The sequence below is a fragment of the Chelonoidis abingdonii genome, chromosome 4 (genome assembly GCF_003597395.2).
Source record: "Chelonoidis abingdonii isolate Lonesome George chromosome 4, CheloAbing_2.0, whole genome shotgun sequence".
Lineage (NCBI taxonomy): Eukaryota > Metazoa > Chordata > Testudines > Testudinidae > Chelonoidis > Chelonoidis abingdonii.
The window spans coordinates 28,792,101-28,814,318 of NC_133772.1; the positions used below are offsets into that span (position 1 = coordinate 28,792,101).

At 52.5% G+C, this 22,218-nt stretch overlaps 1 protein-coding gene across 2 annotated transcripts in view; it reads left to right on the forward strand.

The window, feature by feature from the left end:
- Positions 1-18,272: 18,272 nt before the first annotated feature.
- KDM2A (lysine demethylase 2A) overlaps positions 18,273-22,218 on the forward strand; it is a 78,484-nt gene continuing 74,538 nt past the window's right edge. Inside the window, exons 1-2 of one of the 2 annotated variants that reach the window (XM_075064984.1) lie at positions 18,273-18,340; positions 19,344-19,371. In XM_075064984.1, coding sequence (XP_074921085.1) covers positions 18,294-18,340; positions 19,344-19,371 — 75 coding nt within the window. In that variant the 5' untranslated portion in view covers positions 18,273-18,293. Of the gene's footprint in view, positions 18,341-18,448; positions 18,570-19,343; positions 19,372-22,218 lie in introns of those variants that run through there. The other variant, XM_032794959.2, reaches the window with a different exon arrangement.

The window sequence follows — 22,218 nt, forward strand, 5'->3', positions numbered from 1 at the left end:
GCAAAAGCAGGGCTATCGTTCAGATAATGGGTGTGTGGAGTGATGGAAACTCCGGCATGAGTAAATGGGGGCGTGGGCAGAAGGCTGTCTATCTAAAATACTTTTCTAGCTCCCATCTTCACAGTATCTGATCTCCTTGCAATCTCTAGCAAATTTATCCTCGCAATGCCCCTGTGAGTTAGGGCACTTCTATAATTCCCATTGTACAGATGGGAAAACTGAGGCATGGCACAGCTAAGAGACTCACCCCAGGTTGCACACGAACTCTATGGCAGAGCAGGAATTTGAACCCAGACCAGCCAGGACAATGCCAGGCAGACCAAGGAGAAAAAAGCCAAGAGGGGATTCCCTTGGCACTTAGAAGAGCTATGGATCACCACTTCTTGAATCTCTGCCAGCTACTGGGGGGCTTTCTGCAGGGCCTATTTGGAGTGTCAGAGAGTGTAAGTTTGTGGGAGTTCATGCATGTGCTAGAGTGTATACACATGTACATGCATCTGTGCACATCTGAGTATGCATGCACATATGTATCAGCACATTAGTGTGTGTCAGTAGACATGTATGTGTGAGTGCACCAGTGGGTGGCTGAATACACATGGTTAGCTGTTCCTGAGGGCTAGATTCCCTCTGACATACAGAGGATGGGGAGGGAGGTTGGGGACCCTGCACTTGAAGGGGAGGGGTACTTAGTGACTGCCATTTCCTCTTCATAGGGCAGGAAGATTATGACAGGCTCTGTCCCCTCTCCTACACAGGAGCCCATGTGATTCTCATGTGCTTTAATGTCACCAATCCCAACAGCTTTGGCAACATTCTCAAAGGTAACAAAATGGTCTATAGATCAAAGGGGGGAGGCTGGGACTGGAGTAGCTGGAAGTTCCCCACACAGCCAGTGCTGCTGCCCTGCTCCCTGCAGCACCCCCTGCTGGGAGAGGCAAGGACTGGAGTAGCTGGAAGCTTCCCCCTAACCCCACAGCCAGCACTCTGCCCCTCTCTCCGCAGTGCCCCCAGCTGGAGAGGCTGGGACTGGAGTAGCCAGGAGCTCCCCCACAGCCAACCCCCAATTTCATGAGCATGTATGGTGGGCCATACAATTTCCATACCCAGACGTGGCCCTCAGGCCAAAAAGTTGGCCCACCCCTGCTCTAGCTCTGTTCCGCTGGCCTCTATTTTGTTGCTTAGGTGTACATCCCATTCTCTGATTTAATGAGGGTGAATATGGGGCTCAGACCCTCCCCTAAAGCCTCTGAAGACATGTGGGGTCTCCTGTCCCAGTGCTCAGCCCCCCATCTCCATCTCTTTCCCTGCACAGTGGTACCCGGAGGTGAATCACTTCTGCAAGGGTCTCCCCATCGTGCTGGTGGGCTGCAAGACTGACCTGAGGAAGGACAAGGTCCTTCTGAGGCAGCTCCACGAGGACTGGCTGGAGCCCATCACCTACCACAAGGTGATGCAGCCCCTTCCCCACCCTCCCGGCCCACTTGGCCAGCACACACCATCCTGAATCCTCAGGAAAGACAAATAGTCCCTCCCAGAGATAATGGGCCAGGGGTCAGCCAAGCTCCTAGACTCCATGTTGGGATGAGGTTGTGACAAGGCAGCAGTTACATCGGCCGAAGTAGGGCATGTACTGGGCCCTGCTAGAGACATGGGGAAGCCCAGGGATGGTGGTAGGGGAGGTGATGCTCAAAGGGAATGGATCCTGGAGGCCCCAGGCTGTACAATGGGCATGTCATGCCTTCAGCAGGGTGCCCACCCTCTACCAACTGCAGGTCTTACGCCACTCCCCTGTTGCAGGCGGAGGCCATGACCAGGGAGGTGCATGCTGTCACCTACCTTGAGTGCTCGGCCAAGTACCAGGAGAACATCAACATCTTCACAGAGGCCTCCAGTGCTGCCTTGAGCGTCATGCAGAAGAGCCAGCGCAAACAGAAACCCAAGAGGAGCTGCCTGCTTGCCTAGCCAGCTCCACTCCTCCTGGGGATGCCCCAATGCCCTGCACCCATCCCAGGGCCAGCACTGCCCTCCAGCATCTCCATGGGCATCGGCTCCCACGCAGCCAGGACCGATGGCAGATCTTGCCCTCCTTGCAGCAGGCATTACCAAGGGTGAATGCCTCCCCCATAGTCTGACATGGCTCCTTCTCCACTCTGGTCTCCTTCCAGCTGGTTCCAGCTCGCAGGATTCACTCCCTCAGCTCTGTAACAGAACATGAGTACATGTCCAATAGCCCTAACTCCTCCAAGCTTCACCTTGCTCCATTTGGCAGCTACCAGCCCACACGGCTTCTAATAGCACAGCTCAGCACTGCTCCCATCACCACAACCAGGCTTGGCTTGGGGTGGCTCCCGCACAAACTCCCACCACTGATCCACAGGGGCCCCATTCATGTCCAGTGACCAATTCCCCGAATCCATCCACAAGACTCCATAGCCACAAGTCTCTGCAGTGCATAAGCCCAAGGAAGGACTGTGGTGTTGTCTTTGTTGTATGTTTGTGCAGCACCTCACAAAGTGAGGTCCCGGCCCATGGCTGGGGCTCCTGGATGCTGCGATAATACACATAATAAATACTAACTGGGAGTAACAGATAAGGCTGAGCAAAGGGCTGAGGGTGAGGCTCCCTCTCCTGTCAGGGAGATCCAAGTGAGGAAATGCCTAAAGACCCCTTGGTGTGAGAGATGGGAAGCACCAACTAGACCACCCAGCTTATCACCACAAAGCCAGGGCAGGACTGATCTCCCAACAGGACATTTCCTATGGTCTTGACCAGTCATGTTCAGTGCCATTGGGGCTCCCATCACCTCCCCTGGAGGCAGATCCCATGGCCTAAGCCATCTCATCTTCCCAGGACCATCCAGAGGATTCAGGGGGGCTGGGGTCTTCAGCAGCGGGGGGCCCCCACTGCCAAATTGCTGCCAAAGACCCAGCACTTCAGTGGCGGGTCCTGGAGTGGAAGGACCCCCCCCCCCGCTGCCCGAGACTTGGAGCTGAAGCAGCTTCGGGGGCCTGGGCCCCACGAGAGTTTTCTAGGGCCCAGGAGCTAGTGAAGGACCCTGCTCCAGGGGCCCCAAAAAACATTCTGGGGGCCCCTGCGGGGCCTGGGGCCAATTGCCCCACTTGCCTACTCCCCCCTTTCTGGGCAGCCCTACATCTCCCAGAATATCTCCTCGCTTCTCTTGTCCCTCACTCAGGTTCCATCCTATGACTTGAGTTATTCCCCTGTCTGTCAAATTAAGCTCCTCCTTCCTGGAGGTTTAAACCATCAGAGATCCTGTGTCACAACCCCCCTTCACTGCTGCACCCCTAAATCAGTCACCTGAGCTCTTCTCTGAGCAGCTACCAGTGTGTTGATCTCACTCTGGTAATGTGGTACCCAGAGCTCAGCACAACAGGACAGAACCTGACTGGAGTAAATTGGCATCATTCCATTGACTCCAATAGGGCTGCACCCATTTACACCAGCTGGGAATCTGGCCCAGATGCCAATGGAGTAATGCCAAATTTACACTGGCTAGGGATTTAGCCCCCTTGCAGCTCCAGCTGATTTGTTCCAGCTGGGGATCTGGCCCATTGATTCCAATGGAAATAGGGTTGATATACACCATTTGGGGATCTGGCTCTCCTAACTCCAGAGCTACAACCAGTCTACACCCACTGGGTACCTAGCCTCCTTGATTCTAATGGAGTGATGCTGATCAGCCCCATGGGGCTGGAGGAGGCTGGCATACATACTTGTTATAGGGAATGGGATGACCCACCCCATTGGGAATTAACTAAGTTAGCCACAAGAGTGACAAAGGTCCTTTGGCAAAGGGTCCCCTGTTCTGTACAAGCAATTCTTATTTCAGACCTGATAAACTCACTCCATCAAACATGTCTTGCCCAGCATTTATCCATAAAGGGTAACATGGAAGATAGCTACAGAAAGCTTGTGACTTATCAAGACTCCTAATCATTGCAAGTAGTTGTTACAGGTAATAATTTAAGAAACCTAACTATGTTGAAAGTATGCTTTATGGACTCAGTTGAAGATGGTCTCCCAGGGATATGTCTGGTGAAAACCCATTCATGCAGGAGTTGTCATGCATCCCTCAATAGCGGTGATGTAATGCAAGGCTCAATTGTCTAGCCTTCCTCCATCCCAAGATTACCAATAGAAAACCACCAGAAACCACTGCAAATACCTGAAAACAGAGATAAAAAAGACAAGGGGCCACCCTATCTATGACAAGACAAAAGACTGTTTCAGTATGTGACAAAGTGGGGATTTTCTGTAATATTTTTATGAGCCTCAGTTTCCCCATGTTGCATTGTTAGCCATGGAGCGGGTAGGAGGGGGAGAAGGACTGTTGGCTCTTAGGGCAGGCTGAGACACACAAGTATTAATGTCACCTGTCTGAGCCTGTATGGGTTTGTGAGTTGGTGTCAGTGCAATGATGCCCCCTCTGGCCAGATAGGGCATAACAGCTGAAGTTGGCCTGGCACACAGTGGTGCTGGAACCCTTTTAACAGTGGGGGTGCTGAAAGCCAGTCCCTTTACCCCTGTCCACACCCTTCCCTTAGCTGGAGCCAGGAGCAGTGCTATGTCTCTGAGAAGGGGGATCCAGACAGAGGTAAGGGGGCAAAGGTTGGGGGTGAGCACAGGGCCAGTTAGCAGGGCCCCAGGCATGGGTCCAACAGCTGAAGTGCAAGCCACAAGCACAGAGCCAGAGAGTGGTGTCCCAGGTGCAGGGCCCCAGGGCTAGGAGTGGGGCCCTGAGGCAGGAGCCCCAAGCAAAGACCAGCAGCCAGGACCAGGCTGTAGAGTGGAGGCGTGGGTGCAGGGCCAGTGGCCCTGCACAAAACCTGGGGATGCTGTAGCACCCCCCACACCTCTAGTTTCCACACCTATGATCAGGGGGTTAGTAGAGGAACCCAGACCCACCCACTTAAGGAGGTTCTAACTCAGAGCCCTCAAGCTAAGTAAGCCAGATCAGTATTCATCACTTCCAGCTGTGCCCTAAGCTCCTGCTTACCTCCCCCAGGTGCTGGGGGCTATCTCCTCCTAAGGTGTTCTCCCTGAACAGCTCTTCAGCAGCTTGCTAGAAAGAGTGACCTCCTCCAGGCCTGCTTACTCCTTGGGGAACCACACCACCCTCTCCTAGTCCTTTTATATTCCCAGTTGCACTGAGGCAGCCAATCAATAAGGGCAGGCAATGAGGGCTGTGTTAACCCTTTAGTTGCTGGGCTGGCATGGGGTACATACACCCCATGACAGGGTCATTTTAAAAAAGAGTAGCCAAAGCCAGTCCCATATCAATGGAAAGTCCAAAAAGACAATGGAAAACCCAGTCACCAGCACATTGACACCTAGCAACCAAGGACCCAGGGGGAGAAGGGTTTCCTCACCTCTCAGCAGGCAAGTTAAGCAAAAACCTGGGTTGAAGAACAAAAGACTAAGAACTGTGGAGTGGGGGTGTTGAGGGTTGGCTGCTGGAGAAAGTCTGGGGCTCTCACTTGGGAATAGACCAAGGAGGTCAGATGGACAGAGACAAAGACTAAACGATTTGGTTGTGATGTTCCCCAGGGTACAATCTGGCCTGTTGAACAGCTGTGTCCCCTCATTTCTCCAATCTGGGGTGCCTTTTACACTGCTTTGCTGTGAGAGCAGCCACTCCCGGACTGTTCACCCACAGCCTCCAGCTTGTAAATTACTCTCAATTGAGTTATATGATTGCTCTAAGCCAGCTGCTCCTGAATTATATTGCCGAGTGACACCAGAAAATTTGTAGTTCCAGACTTGTCCCCACAAATGTGCATTTTGTACTGCCTAGCACCCTCCTGGACAATACAAGCTCATAGAAAGTCTGTCATTTCAGTAATAGAAAATGATATGCACAAACTCCATTATCTCAAGTGGAGGTTCCCAAACATTTCAATCCAAACACACACTGGTTCAGTTAAAATGAATTTATTAACTAAAGAAAGGTAGATTTTAAGTGATTACAAGTGATGAGGCATAAAAGTCAGAACTGGTTACAAAGAAATAAAAGGTAAGATGCAAACTAATACCTAACTTAACAAGCTAAGTGAATTTAAAGCAAAAGAGTTTCTCACCATAAGCTTACAGCAGTCTAGCTGGATTTTTCAGCCAGGACCCTTCCCCCAGTTCAATGATGCTTCTTTTGTCTTTCAAACATTGTTGATGCCATGAGTACAGATGAGAGGAAAGGTGATTTGGGGCCTCTGTTCCTCACTTTTATATCTTTTCCTCCTCTCTGAGACTCCTCTCCAGCTGGGGTTCAGAAGACAGCCAGTCTGTTAACCAGGCTGTTCCATTCTGTTAACCAGACAGCCAGGCTGTTCCATTCAGCAGGGTGATGGATGCTCTACCCCTCACAGCTGCTGCTCCCATGGGCAGCAGGACACTGTGGGGAGTCAATCACCTTGGGTGATGGAACATCAGCCCCATGGGACATTCCAGGGCAGCTGGCAGCAAGAGCTTCATGTGGCTGGGAGTTGACTCCCCATGGTGCTTTCAGGGCTCTTGCCACCCCCATCCCCTCCGCTGCCGCCCCGAGATCTAGCCTTAAAGCGCTATTCTGCTCTATAGCCTTATTCTCTGTTGTGATCTAGCCCCTGTACGACAGGGGACGTGGTGAAAGTGAATGGAGACAGCCCCCAGGGAATAACCCACTGGCAGAGGGCCTCCCTGAGCAGCACAGAGCCAGCACAAGGTCTTGATATTGATTCCTCTGTTCACCTCTAGCATTTCAGCCCAGGGGGAGCTCCTATATTCCAGCTATTCTCTGCTTCCCATGGCCCAAACTGCCCCCTTCCCTCCCATTTTAGTGCTCAGAGGAGAATTGGGGACACTATAGCCTCGTGGGCTTCATTTATTGCAGCTCACCAGCTCAGAGACAAACTACATGCCCAATTTAGAAGCAAAATGAAGCTGCTTTCTCTAACCATGGACCAGCCCTGCAGTCACCACCTGGGGTCCAGGAGGCTCCTTCCCTCTCAAGCAGCAGCCAGAATGAAAAGTTTGCAGTGGGCAGCAGCAGGTTCATGGTTCTGCTAGCAATGCTCAAGGCAGACAGCAATCCAGCTCTCTCTCCTATTGCTGTGCTGGCTCTGCAGGGACAGCAGCAGGAAAGCAGTCAAATCCAGCTGTAACTGGCTCTGGCTCCAGTACCCACAGGGAACAAGCTGAGGGAGGAACAAGGGGTCATCACTACCTACACGCTGTGACTGTACTTGCTTCCTTCTTCTAGAGCAGTGTTATTATATGTGACTACAGCAGTGCCTAAAGGCTCCTGACCAAGATCTGAGCCCATTGTGCCAGGTGCTGCATAGACCCTTGACTGGCATCTGGGCCCATTGTGCCAAGCACTGCACAGACCCGTGACTGACTCCTAGGCCCATTGTGCCAGGTACTGCACAGACCCCTAACTGACGTCTGGGCCCATTGTGCCAGGCACTGCTGACCCCTGACATCTGGGCCCATTGTGCCAGGCACTACACAGTCCCCTGACATTTGGGCCCATTGTGCCATGTACTGCACAGACCCCTGACTGACATCTGGACCCATTGCGCCAGGCACTGTACAGACCCCTGACTGATATCTGGGCCCATTGTGCCAGGCACTGGACAGACCCCTAACATTTGGGCTCCATTGCTCTGACCACTAGACTCATCTCCTCTCCCAGAGCCAGGGCTAGAACCCAGAAGACCAGCCTCCAGCCCTCCTGCTCTAACCCAACTAGACCTTACTCCCACCCAAAGCTTGTAAAAATAAAACAACAAACTCAGGAGTCCTGACTCCCATTCCTGCAGTTTGAAAATTAAACAGACATTGCTCATTAATTAATAATAACTTGGTGCATCATAGCAGATAGCCCTGTCCTCCCTGATCAGAATGGAAACCAGTTGTTCCCAAACAGACTGATAGATAGAACTGCATCTAAAGAGGAAAAAACTCATTATCAGGGGAGCGACAAGATACAGTGAAAGGGCAATAGCTACACATGCAGATTGGAAGGAAGATTTAGGGTCTTGTGTTATGCAGGTGATCTAATGGTCCATTCTGGCACTAAACTCCATGACTCCATGAATTCAGATAGATACAATGCTATGGTTTGGCAGGATGGAGCTCAGAACAAGGTTGCAGTTTGAAAGTGGGAAATCTTTCACTATGATCAATGTGTTCGGACAGTAAGTTGTTATTGCTGGCAGACCCCATGTACCCCCATTCTTGCCATTCATAAAGACAGCAGAGGCTGATTCACTGTCCTTGCAGGCCAGGGGAGAAGGAGAGCAGGAATATCCAGAAAAGTAGATCTCACAATCCATAGATAGGAAGAAATACCCCTGTTGCTTTTCATATGGGTCTGTCTTCACTGAATTTTTGTACCTTAATTGCCAATTAACTAAAGGCACTTAGCCCATTTGTAGCTGCTAGTGTGAACACTCTCCACTCTTTTGTTCCAGGCTTCAGATGGTCAGACTCAGATTATCAAAGGCATTTACGGTCCTACGTTCTGTTGAAATTAATGTGAGTGGGGAGCATAGGCCCAGATTTACAAAGGGACTCAGGTCATATCTACACTATGGGTGCTGTAGTGCCGTAGCACAGATACTTCCTACATTAACAGAAGGGGTTTTTCCATTCCTGTAGGAATTCCACCTCCCTGGGAGACAGGAGCTAGGAGGCTGGGAACATTCTTCTGTCCAGTAGCTGTGTATACATTGGGGGTGAGGTCGACAAAGCTACAGTACTCAGGGGTGCAGATTTTTCACACCCTGAGCACTGTAGCTATGTCGACCTAACTTTAAGTGAGGACAGATGCTTAGAAAGTCACAGAACAATGCTGTCATCCACAAAGCCCAAGTGGGACACCTAGGCTCCCTGTATGATGAACAGGGAGAAATAAGTGCCTTAGAAAGTGTTACGTGCCTGAGTGCTCTGCAAGGACGAGGCCACACACACAGTGAGTGATATGGCTTTTAATGAAGGTAAGGAAAACACACCCGCAACGAGGACTCCGCACGTTGCTAACACAAAGCGGGGAGCTGAGTCCAAAGCAGCAAAACAATTTCTGGTAAATATAACTTTATGTTAATAGCATGTAAAGCAGCTCATACATAGGCATGTGGGAGCTTTCCCACGGCTGGGGCTATCTCTTGTGGCAAAGGGCCAAGGGCTCGCAACACTTTCCCAAACACACAAAGGCTTCCCAGGCAGAGCAGTTCTAACCAATTACATACAGCATGCACTAGTACACAGCAACCTTTAATAACCTGTCCTTGAGAAGGCGAACAGCCCTAGCTAAGCCGTAACAAAATCTTCCGCAGTCCCTTACAGAAAGCAATCCACAAAAGCCAGCATGCCAGTGGGGGAGCCACATTGGCAATAAGAGATATACAGTCCAGCCTGCCTGACCTGCCTAGTATAAGCTCAGCTCTTGCCTTCCAGTCTCCAACACTGAAGCCTGTGGAGCGCCCCAAGATCTGCCCACTTCTTAATGGGGACTTACACCCTTCCACACAGAAGGGAGCTCTGACATTTGTATTGCACCATCCACTCTCTTTGCAAGGGGCTGGCTGGTGGCCAAGAATCAGTGCACAGGAAAGAGGCTGGCTGCTGGGGACACCCTGTGGGAACCGCTACAGCATCAGTATTGTGGCCCCTCCTGTATGGGTGGATCTCAGGGACAACAGTCTGTGCTGTTCCACATCCGTAGCAGACTCCTTGGCTTGGGGTCTGCATAGCCATCAGGGAATCCAGGTGGCTTTGGGGCTTAACCACCTGCTTCTTCCTTCCAAGTCAGTTCCCTGATACAGCTTGACCTAGGTGCAAACAAAATGTTACGAGGGCTGGAAAATGTTGATGGCGCATATTTTAGGGGCACTGTATCTCAGGGACCCCTTTATGTAATAACCCCAAATTTGGATCACTTAGCTGACTCTGGAGCCCCATGAGGCACAGGCATTTTCAAGACAATCTGAGCAAACCCGTGGATGTGAGGGCACTTTGAAAAATCATCTGTTAAACAGTGAGTCTCAGCTTTAGCTAAAGCAGAGCAGTTGCTCTGTTATCTTAAAGAAATCCTCAGGATCCCTGGCTCTTCTATATCAGTTTTCATCCATACTTCTCAAAGCACTTTACAAAGGAGGTCAACATCGTTAGACCTCTTTCACAGATGGGGAAACTGAGGGCCAGAGAAACAGCACAACTTGCCCAAGGTCATCCAGCAGGGCAGTGACAGGGACAATAGAAATCGAGAGGACTTGCGGCCAGAGGGACAGAGGATAGACCGGAGAATCGCACTGTCACCAGAAAAAGGAAGGTCTACATGACTGGGGACTCTTTACTGAGAAGAATAGACAGGCCTGTAACTAAAGCTGATCAGAGAACAGAAGGGTGAGCTGTCTGCCGGGTGCTAAGATATGCGATGTGGACCTAAGGCTGAAAAGGATCCTAATGGGAGCAGGAAAGAATCTGCTGATTGTCCTTCATGTNTGTCCATCACCAAAGCTAATATCCACATTCAATCTGCAAACTAAATCTTGATTAGTATGATTTACTACATCCCGCGTAGCTCCTCTAAAAAACATACAGGTCTCAGCATGAGTAACATTAGCCAGGCGAAAGGAATACATAGTAGCATCTCGCTGGGGCTGCCCCAGTCCACACATCTGATATAAATCCTCATACATCATGCGCTTGGGGCTAGTGAACTGCCTGGAGGCAGCTTGCGGTGATTCTGGAGTGGCACTGACGCCAATAAAACATGTCTCCATAATGGCACCGATGGCATGTACTCTGGGGAGACAAAACGAAGTAGAATTAACAGCAACATGGGCCAATGTTACCCACGCATTATCCTGGGCAGGAACACCTGCTAAGCCGCTCATTACAAAAAACGTCGTGAAAGTCATGACAGTGAGGCCATACGGGGATACTCTTCCCCTTCCGGTAGTATATAGGCCCAACCTGTCCCTGCGGCCAAGACGACGGCTACGCGGGGTTCTTGCTGTGGCAGGGTCCACCAAACGCTTGCCAGTACGTGCCATTCTGTCTCCTCGGGGTCACGTTTGATCACACCTGCAGGAGGCAAGGGAACACAATTACAAAGGGCCTCCCCTTGCTCCCACTGTAATATCCCATCGCTATGATTGGTGCAAGAAAGAACGGCCAAAGAGCGATCAGAGTTAAGCCAGTATGGAGGGTAAAATCGAGAGCCCTCTTTTCTAGGCAGAACACAAAATAAACAGGGAGGCTCACACCACAATTGCGCCCGGGTGGCCCACGGGGATACGGTTTGGCCCGCCAGTAAGGAGATGGTGTGGGGGGCATACAAGGTTACAACCCCTTGCGCTGGCTTCAGTACCCCAGGAGTGTGTTTCAACTCTACCCGCAGCTGTGCGGGCACCTGGGGGGCGTGGTAAGGCGTTGTAAGGGTGTCCGACCTTCCCCCAGGCGGCAGTTATTAAGAAGCCAGACCGCCTGTTCCAGGACCCCCGACCAGCCGCGTAGTGTGTGGGTAGGGGTAAGATGGCGCACTTGGTCTTTTAGCAGCCCATTCAGGCGCTCTATAAGGCCACTGGCGGTGGGTGTATATGGAAGATGGAAATGCCAGGCTATAGCCACATCCGCGGCCCATGTCCGGACCGTTTGGGCCGTAAAGTGGGTGCCCTGGTCACTCTGCACCGTGCGCGACGTTCCATAGCGCGCACAGAGCTGCTGTAGGGCCGCCAGCATAGTAGTCGCCGTGGCAGCAGCGCTGGGATGCACAAACAGCAGGCCGGTGTAGGTATCTACAGCTGTAAAGACGTATTGCCAGCATCGTTCTTGCGGTAACGGGCCGATGTAGTCGACCTGTCAATCTTGGCACGGGCCCGTTGCCTGGTAAATATGTCCGGCGGGTTCTGGCAGGGCAATCGGCGCCAGCCGGGAGCAGATCGAGCACCCCGCTCAGGCCGTACGGCAGGCCGATAGGGGGAGCATGGTGCCTTGCCGCAGGACCACGTATTGCATCGCACGGGCCCCCCGGTGGCCTCCGTCTGCGTGGTATTGTTCAGCCAGCTGGATGACTTCCCCTCGGGCCATGTCGTCCGCTACTGCATTCCAGCGGGACTCGATCGTCTGGGCTTTCGTGTGGGCGTCTACATGCCGCACGGCCAGGGAAGCTTGTCGGGCGAAGGCGAGGAGCTGCCTCCATAACGGTGCTCCCCATAACGGTCGCCCTGCCAGTGCCCACTCCTTGGCTTCCCAAGCAGTCACGCACGTTCGGAGGCCTTTATATAACACCCAGCTGTCCGTGTAGAGGTATACCCGCGGCAGTGCAGTCTCAATGGTGAGGGTGGCAGCCCATAGCTCGGCCCACTGACTCGGAGTCGGCTGTGCCCCACCCATGGCTACCACATCTGCATAGGGCAAATGCTACCGCCCGCCACTGTCGGGGTCCCCTGGGCAGTGTAGGCTGCGACCATCCGTGAACCCAGGCGTTGCTCCTGCTTTTCCTCTCTTGTAACTGTTCGACAGGGGGCGCCTCCCCTACTGTTGGATTGGGGGCACGTTCCTCCACCGGTGGCAGTTATTCCGTCAGGGAGGGTACTGTCGAAGGCACCGCTCCCAGCAGTGCGGCAGGGGAGCCTGGAGATGGAGGGCTTACTAGCAACCATCACGTGTTGCAAGTAATGCTTCCATTTAAAATGCGGTGGTACTCTGGCCATGCAGTTGTCTTTTGGTTAGGATCCTCCTTGCACCCACCGTCCTAGGGGGATGGGCGTGCGGATCTCCACCCGGCGCAGGACCGGTAGTGGCGCTTGGTGTCCTGCAATGCCCATACCACGGCCAGTAATCTGTTTTCCAGTGGGGTGTAGCCAGGGTTCGCCCCCCCTATCCAAGCTCAGGACCAAAGCCAATGGTTTCTTCTGCTGTCACCGCTGGCTGCCAGAGACCCCAAAAGCACGTCCACTTACCACGGTAGTAAAACTCGGTTCGAACGGGATGGCCTGGCTGGGTGAGCGTGGAGCCGTGCATGTGTGAGCAGTGGCATCTTTACACACTCAAAGCCAGTCTTGGGTGGTTCCTGCGCCCAGTGCCAGGGCGCTGCCTTGCGCACTAGAATTTGCAAGGTCGCATAAGAAAGGCCAGGTGGAAACGCGCGCCAAAATCCCAACAAACCGAGAAGGCTTGCATTCCCGCTTGGTTGGGGCACAGGAATAGCCTTTGCACAGTTTGGCGTACCTTGGAGGGATCTGCCATTCCGGTTCCTGCACCAAAGAAACGCCCAAAAAGACTACCGCCTAGGTGGGGCCCTTGTATTTTTTTCGGTGTTATCGTCCACCCTCGGAATCTCCAGGCCCTCCACCGCAGCATGCAAGGCCATCGGTCACAATTTCTGTAGAGGGACTGAGAGACCTAAACATCACCTATATTAATGATGGATTGGTGGGTCTGGGGCGGCCACTGCAACCCGGGCCAAGTCGGCGACTTACTAGCTGGTGGCAGATGGTGGAGAATGTTCCACCCCTTGCAGCAACACGCAAAAGGTTGTACTGATGGCGCTTGCAGGGCAACCGAATGCTTTGTCTGCGTGGATCAATAGCATAGAAAAGAGGAATTTGCCAATCCAGCCAGCGTGCATGGGTTGGGCGCGCCGGGCCGCAATATGCTTCAATCAGGGTGACTTATGTCTGGGGACAACTGCAGTCAGCGGGGGCGTCACTTATGTTAGGCTCCCCGTAGTCGACCGATCATTACGGCCACGTCCTGTCGGCTTCCGCAGGGCCAGATGGGCTATTATTAGGGACTTAGGGTCGGCCTACATAACCTTAGGCATCCACCAAGGGCAGAAACCGTTGAGTGAGTTTCGTCCTCCCCCCGGGGCGGTATGCTTTGGATTACTTATGGCAATGGGGGAGGCAGCACTACAGGTTCCCCCACGACGGGAGCGCCCCGCAAATGGGTTAGGTGTCCGCACTGTCCCGCACCTGTTCCGCGCTCCACATACCGGGGATGCCGAAGGCGAACAGGCCATAATTTGTGGTGTGTCAACGGAGCGACCCGGAGGACGGTCGATGCCCAAGATGTACTCTCCACCGCCGCTGCTAATTACCGTCAACTTGAAAAGGAGGAGCTTTCCCCAAATCAAAAGTGACTGCTAACTCCATATTGCCGGGGTTCAGCCCCCACCCCAGGCCCTTCACAAGGGCGGCTCGGCCGTGGGCTGCGTGGGAGTGCAAAATTGTCACTTCGGCGCCGGTCTGTCAAGGAGCGCCAGAACGTGTTGATCCCTCCCCTGGGCCAACGAATCCTCTAAGTGCACGTAGGCATCGAGTCCGCGGTCACACACGGGTGGAGGACCGCCACTCCCTCAGAGGACGGGGTAGGGTAGCTGCCTTCTGCGGCGGGAGCGGGCTGGCTGTCGCGTTGTACGGTCCTTCTCTCTCCCTGGCCCGATGCTCCGCTTGGAGGCAGGCAGTTGATCCATCGTTTGATACAGGTCAGCCGGTAGGTTCTCGTCTATTTCTTCTGGGGGGATGCCTGCCTGTAAGAGGGGTTTCCAAAAAACAAAAACCCAAGGGGAAAAACCCTCCGGGGCACACGCCAGCTCCCCCTCTCCACTCCCTTCCCGAGGCCTGTCCTTTGTTTTCGCTGTCCCTGGCAGCAGCGAACGGCCTGTCGGGCCAGGCCCCGGCCAAGGCCGTCTCCAAACTGCATAAGGTGCTGCCAATTCTCCAACCCGCCATCCGCTGCCGCATGACTACGGCCAAGAGGAGGCTTGAGTTCATCGGGGCAGTCCGCCAAAGGCGGCCTGGTGGGGGACTTAGTGACTGGCCTATTCATCGGGCCCGTCCATACCACACCACCGCCCAAGCCATACCAGGCTGGGCGCAGGCCGCACCCTTCGGCGTATGGTTTTCCAGGGCTACTTTGCCTCCATTCCCCTGCCGAGGGTGGCTGTGCTACAGCGCCTGTCAGCCAGCCGCCAGAGGGCGGGGGATTCTCGTCCTGCCCGTTCGCCTCCTTGGGTTTGGGGCATTGGGCCATTTACGCCCGTACCATGTTGCATCTGTGCCATGACGCCAGCTGTTGCAATTATTATCGCAGGAGCCGCACCGTCTGTCCCGCAGATGTCCCACACTCCGACCAGCCAGCGCAAGACACCTTCCCCTGGCTCCTGCCGAACGTCTTGACGATCTCTGGAGCTTGCTGGTCTTGTAGGTCCGCACTACCTCGGTTGGAGCTGCCGCCATCAGCTCTCAGTTCTCTTACCGCGGGTGTGTACTCTTGCTGCGGCTCGTGCCGTCTTCTCATTCTGAGGAGGAGGGACGAGCCCCAAGATATTCCCAACTCCCACTTGGCCTCAGGGTCCCCAAAACGGGAGCGCTGTCACAGCTACGGACTTGGGCCGTCGGTGACGGGCTTCCACCCAAGCTTGAGCCGTCTTCCAGTTGGTACCCGGGCTTACCAACACTTCACATCGCCGCGTCAGCTTCCTGGGTCGCTCGGCTGGCGGTTGACAACGGCTTGTGCTATGTCCCGGTGTCAGCCTGGGCCGCACACTCCTGCATTTTTCCCTCGAGGGCTCGCTGCAGCGCGGAGCACCTTCCTCATCCTGGGCCCGATTGGCTGTCCAGGAGGAAACCATCCAATCTCCCCCATGGCCCGCCTTTTCCGTCCCTGAGCGCACGGTTCACTGCAGCCCGCTGTAGGCCTCCGTCAGCTGTGCAGGGTACCCCGGCCGCCTGCCTCACTTCTGGCCACTCGCAGGCGCTGTCCACCTGCCAAAACTACCGCGCCACGGGCCCCCCAGCGTTCCGTCTGGGGCCACCCACGGTATGCGCTTTGTAGTGAACAGCAGTGGCTTCCCCGGCAAACCCCTACTTCGGCCACACGGGCATCGTTCCCGCACAAGCACCCTGCTCGCTGCGCCAAATGTTACGTGCCTGAGTAGCTCTGCAAGACGAAGCCCACACACACAGTGAGTGATATGGCTTTTAATTGAAGGAAGGAAAACAACACCGGCAATGGGGACTCCGCACATTTGCATATACAAAGCGGGGGAGCTGAGTCCAACAGCAGCAAACAACAATCTTCTGGGTAAATTATAAACTTCTATGTTAATAGCTGTAAAGCAGCTCATACATAGGCATGTGGGACATTTCCCACGCGCTGGGGGGGCTATCGTTGTGCCAAAGGGCCAAGGGCTCGCAACACTTTCCCAAAACACACCAGAAGCTCCCAGGCAAGCAGTTCTAAACAATTACATACAGCATGCACTAGTTACACAGCAACCTTTTAATAACCTGTCCTTAGAAGTGCGAAACAGCCTAGCTAAGGCCGTAACAAAATCTTCCGCAGTCCCTTACAGAAAGCAATCCACAAAAGCCAGCATGCCAGTGGGGAGCCACATTGGCAATAAGAGATATACAGTCAGCCTGCCTAGACCTGCCTAGTATAAGAAACTCAGGCTCTTGCCTTCCAGTCTCCAACACTGAAGCCTGTGGAGCGCCCCAAAGATCCCTGCCCACTTCTTAATGGGACTTACCCCTTCCACACAGAAGGGAGCTCTGACATTGTATTGCACCATCACTCTCTTTTGCAAGGGGCTGGCTGGGTGGCCAAGAATCAGTGCACAGGAAAGAGGCTGGCTGCTGGGACAAACCCTGTGGGAACCGTACGCATCAGTACTTGTGGCCCTTCCTGTATGGGTGTGGATCTCAGGGACAACAGTCTGTGCTGTTCCACATCCCGTAGCAGACTCCTGCTTGGGTCTGCATAGCCATCAGGAATCCAGGTGGGCTTTTGGGGGGCTACCACCTGCTCTTCCTTCCAAGTCAGTTCCGCTGATACAGCTTGAGACCTAGGTGCAAAAAAATGGTTACGAGGGCTGGAAATGTTGAGGCGCATATTTTAGCGGGCACTGTATCTCAGGGACCCCTTTATGTAATAACCCCAAATTTGGTCACTTAGTGACTCTGGAGCCCCATGGAGCCAGGCATTTTCATCTCTCTCTCTTTTTTCTGCAGCTTTAGGTCTTCAAACCACAATTTGAGGACTTCAATAACTCAGACATAGGTTAGGGGTTTGTTACAGGAGTGGGTGGGTGAGATTCTATGGCCTGCATTGTGCAGGAGGTCAGATTAGATGATCATAATAGTCCCTTCTGACCTTAAAGTCTATGAGTCTATGAGCTGGGAATAAAACCCAGGTGCCAGATCAGTGCTCTGCTCATGGCCTCTCTGCACCAGTTACACATGGTCACTTTTTCAAGATTTATTTGCAACAACTAGAACCTCTAGTTCTGTTATTTTCTCATGAGAGCTGAGATTCTGATGAACAAGAAAGCAGATTGGGATAGGGAAACTATTCCTACATAGGTGCCTTCGGGGTGTGGGGTTGGAATCTGAGAGGGCAGAGGGGATGATATAGCATGATCTCCATTCCAGCATCTAGGGAGGGGGAGTGTTTATCCCCAGAGCTCTAGAGAAAAGGGTCTCAGAGGTGTTCTATTGTGTGTGCCCCCACAACTGTGCGGGGAGCAGGGTCTGCAGGGATTATACGGTGGGCACCCTAGGGCTTTGTGGAGAATGGTCTTTGGGGGATTATACTGTGGACATTCTTAAGGCTCTGTGGGGAAGGTTCTTTAGTGAGGATTATACTGTAGGCACCTCCCGGGTTGCTTAGCGAGGAGTCTTGGGGGTGATATACTGTATGCCTCCAAGGCTTTGTAGGGAGGGGTCTCAGGGCCACCTAGGGTTCTGTGGGAATGGGTCTTTGGGATGGGAATATCCCATTCACCCTCAGGGATCTGTACAAATAGGTGTCTAAAGAATTATACAGTGTGTCCCCAGAGCTGTGTGTGGGTCACATTGGGGGAGTATCCAAGCTGTGTGGGGAGGCCTGGGGGAGTCACATGGCTATTTGGGGAGCACTGGGGAAATCCCATAACTATGTGGAGAGGCAGGCTGGATTTCACTTGGGGGTGCCCCAGGTCTGTGTGGGGAAGGTGAGTGGGTCACACTAGGGAGCCTTGTGGCTGGGAGCGGGGGGTCACACTGATGGTGCCCCGTGGCTGTGAGGGGAGGCATGGACGGTCACACTAGGAGCGCCTCTAGCTCTAGTTCACTCTCCCTCCGCTGTCACCCGCTGTGCGTTTTCTGAGCCCTTTCAACTTAGGCATGACTATTACTACTACGCATGAGCGCGGGTTCCCGGGCGGATTAAGTTGCGAGACCCAAGACCAGACCCGGACTCGTGGCGTAGCTTTTGCGCCTGCGCCAAAATACGGCTGCGATATGGAGTCAAAGCGCCTGCGCCGGCGTTCTCGGCCGGCGGACGTGAGGTTCGTGCGCGTGCGCTGCGTGGGAATGCCCGTAGCGCTCTTGTTGCTGGGGGAGGGAGGTCGCTGCGCGTGCGCGGCCAGGGGAACGGCGTGCGCGGAACTGGAGGAGGGAGGAAGCCGCTTGGGAGGAGGTCGCGGTCGCGGTCGCGCAGGCGCAGTGTAGCGGCCGGGTTGATCCTGTGTGTATGTGAGAGTCTGACGGGTTCAAAATGGCGGCGGCTGCTCCTGTGTGAGGAGGGGAAGCGAGTCCGGGCGGGGAGTGGGGGGGTGGGGATGGCAGCGGGATGCCGAGCACGCCGGCACTGAGGCAGAGCGGGACAGGGCAACGGGGCGCTGGGGACGCTTGGCCTTGGGGTGCCGTGTCTGGGCGGGGCGGCGGCGGCGGCGGCCGGGGGGCAAGTTGGAGAGAGGGGGGAGGGATTAGGGGCGAGTTAGGGGAGGGGTACCCCCAGAGTGACTCCCTCATACACTGGGGCACCCCTAGTGTAACCTCCCTTGGGGTGAGTTTAGGGGGGGAGATTTGAGGTGGGGTGGATTGAGGGGGTGGGGCAGAGGATTTGAGATAGGTGTGGGGGGAGTTTGGAGGTAGGGTGATGGGATGGGGCAGGACATTTGGTGCTGTGGGCTGGAGTGAGTTCGGGGGTGGGTGGAGATTGGAGGTGGGTTGATATAGGAGGTGGGGGGCTGGGGTGAGTTGGGGCTTGGTGGAGTGGGGCTTAGTGGGGGTTGATTTGGGGGTGGGGTGACTTTCCCCCAGGGCATTGCCTGTAACTGGCTGTGAGGCTGCTCACTGGGTGTATGGGGATTTTACTGGGAGTTAAAAGGGTGAGGGTTGCAGACACCCTGAGAGTGTCCTGACCCCCTTCCACGAGCAGAGCTGTTTTCCTGGGACTTACCGTCCCTTCTGGATACTAGGATCTTCTGAGCACCCAAGACGAAGACAGCCATGCAGGGGATTTAATTTCTCCTCTCTTTATTTTTTTTAATCTTTTTTCATCCCTAGAAAAGGACAAAGGAGAAGAAGAGACCTGGTGAGAGACTTGATTTTCTTCGTATCCTCTTGCTTTTGTTAAGTCTAGTGACCTCTCCAGTGTCCAGAGTCTCCCTCCTCCTCGGCCCCTCTAACTTTATGTAACTCAGTGAACCACGCATTTTATTGTGGCTTCTTAGGAGCAGCCAGTCACTGGCATTATCTCTCCTTTGCCTTTCTCCTCAGAGATGAGCTGGGATTTGTATGTGGGCATTGTTTGATCTCTTTATTATATTGCACTGTTCTCATTTATTTCATGTTTTTTAAAAATATTTTTGAAGAGAGAAAGCAGGGCACTGGTGGGGTGAGAGAAGAGGTTGGCTTTATCCCTGAGGTAGGAAGAAAGAGTTGATGGGATTTCTTTCCTCCTTGTCTTTCACTACTCTTAAATACAAAACTTTGTAAGGGAGTTTTCCCTGACTCCTGAAGAGGGAGATTAGGTTAAGACTTCTTGTTATTAGCAAGCCATCTTGACATTTGTCAGACTTCTGTTTTAATAGTTTGTGCAATTTAAAGTGAGTTCCGTGTTACTGAAGGATGCTGGATTGACAGTTCCCTAGAGATGACATCCTGAATGTCTTCTTAGTACAGCCAAACCACAGCAGCAGCCATACTATCTCCTTTCACTAACCCAACCAACTGACTCTCTGCCCAGGCCCAAGATCACTTCGAAGAGGAGTGGAGAGTTAAGTCTGTAGGCCAATATCTGAACTGGCCTTCTCTGATGAGATTGCTTGGGTTGGGGGCCTGTTAGACCACAACTACACTATGTAATTTACCATGTGTTGTGGCACTGTGTTATGATGTACTAGTGCCCTGGTTATTATACCATGGTTAGCTTCTCTGTGTACATGAGAAAAAAAACTGTTTGACTATGTTATTAGACGACGCTCAATCCGTGTAAACTGTCTATAACAGTGGTTCTCAAACTGTGGGTTGGGACCTCAAAGTGGACAACAACCTCATTTTAATGGGGTCACCAGTGCTGCCTTAGACTTGTTGGGGCCCAGGGCCAAAGCCAATGTTTGAGCCCTATTGCCCAGGGCTGAAGTGAAAGTCTGAGGGCTTCCACCCTGGGCATCAGGGCTCAGGTTACGGGCTCCTTGGGCTTCAGCTTTGGCCCCCCTGCCCGGGTCGATGGGGCTTGGGCTTTGGCTTACCTGCGGTGGTGGGGCTTGGGCAGACTTAGGCTTTGGTCTTTTAGTAATTTTTGTTGTCAGAAGGAGATCACGGTGCAATGAAGTTTGAGAACTCCTGGTCTATAATAAACTTTAAGTAAGTGGTGGTAGCAGTGGCAGAAGAGCTAGTATAAACAGAGCAGTGGCACTTTAACTACCATGTTGTCTGATCTTGCTCATAATGGGTAGATATGACTTGGTGGTGAAAACACCAGTTGCTGCTTGAGCTCTTCTTATGCTATCACTCCTATTGCTACCACCCATGGGAGATTTCCCCAAACAGCCTAGGGAAGACAAGGCCATAAAGATTGGGCGTTTTAACGTAGTTATAATACAGCATTATCTTGTCCATATAGAAAAGATCAAACAGTATTGTATCAGAGCACCTCCATGTGATAGCGCTACGCTGAGGCGAATTCTGAGCTGTGGAATCTTCCATATTGGAGTCAGTCATGTTATCCACAAGTATATTGAGATACTGTTAAAAGAGTTTCTGCGTGTTTTCCCTGACAAGAGTCCATGTGGATTTGTTGTTGAAGGGTAGGGGGCAGCTGCAGAGAACCACATTACAAACTATCAAGAGGAGGAGTCTACAGCATGATTTAGGAGACATGCTTCTCGGGGAAAACCATGCTACAATCCTGCTGCCACCAAATATGTTTACGTATACATTTGAAGCCAGTATGGTTCTGATCCCAAAGCGGAACGGCTTAACGATGACTCTAATGAGGAGGCATCTCCCTGAACTGAGAATATGAACTCACTTCACATAGACCAGAAAATGATAGTGACTCCAGATTACTAGTCACCTGGGGCCAAGCTAGAACCCCAAGGAGTTAATGGAGAAAGGAGAACATAAGAATGGCCATGCTGGGCAATTTCAAGTGATCTGTCCTCTGTCATCTAGTTCCAGCTTCTGGAAGTTGAAGGTTTATGGATACTCAGAGCATGGGGTTGCGTCCCTGACCATCTTGACTAATAGCCATTGATTGGACCTAGCCTCCATGAACCCAGTTATACAGAAAATAACATACAGTTATATTATTTTCTGAACCCAGTTATACTTTTTTCTTTCACAACATCCCCTTGCAGTGAGTTCCTCAGGTTGACTGTGCGTTGTGTGAAGAAATACTTCCTTTTGTTTTGAACCTGCTGCCTATTAATTTCATCAGGTGACCCCCTAGTTTTTGCTTTGTGAAGGAGTAAATATTAGCTTTCTCTCACCATGATTTTATAGACCATGAGTATATCCTCACTTTGTCATCTCTTTTCTAAGATGAGCTGTGCTAGTCCTTTTAATGTTTCCTTATATGGAAGCTGTTCCATACACCTAATGGTTGTCGTTGCCCTTCTCTGTATGTTTTTTTTCCAGTTCTAATACAGTTTTTTGAGATGCAGTGACCAGAACTGCATGCAGTATTTAAGGTGTGGGCATACCATGGGTTTATGTAGTGGCATTATATCTTCTGTTTTACGAAAGGGATATATAATAATAGTTCCTAACATGTTAGCTTTTTTGATTGCTGCTGCATATTGAGTGGTTGTTTTCAGAGAACTATCTGTGATGACTCTAAGATCTTTCTAAAGTAGCAATAGCTAATTTATACCCCATAATTTTGCATATATAGTTGGGATTATTTTCCAACGTTCATTACTTTGCACTTATCAGC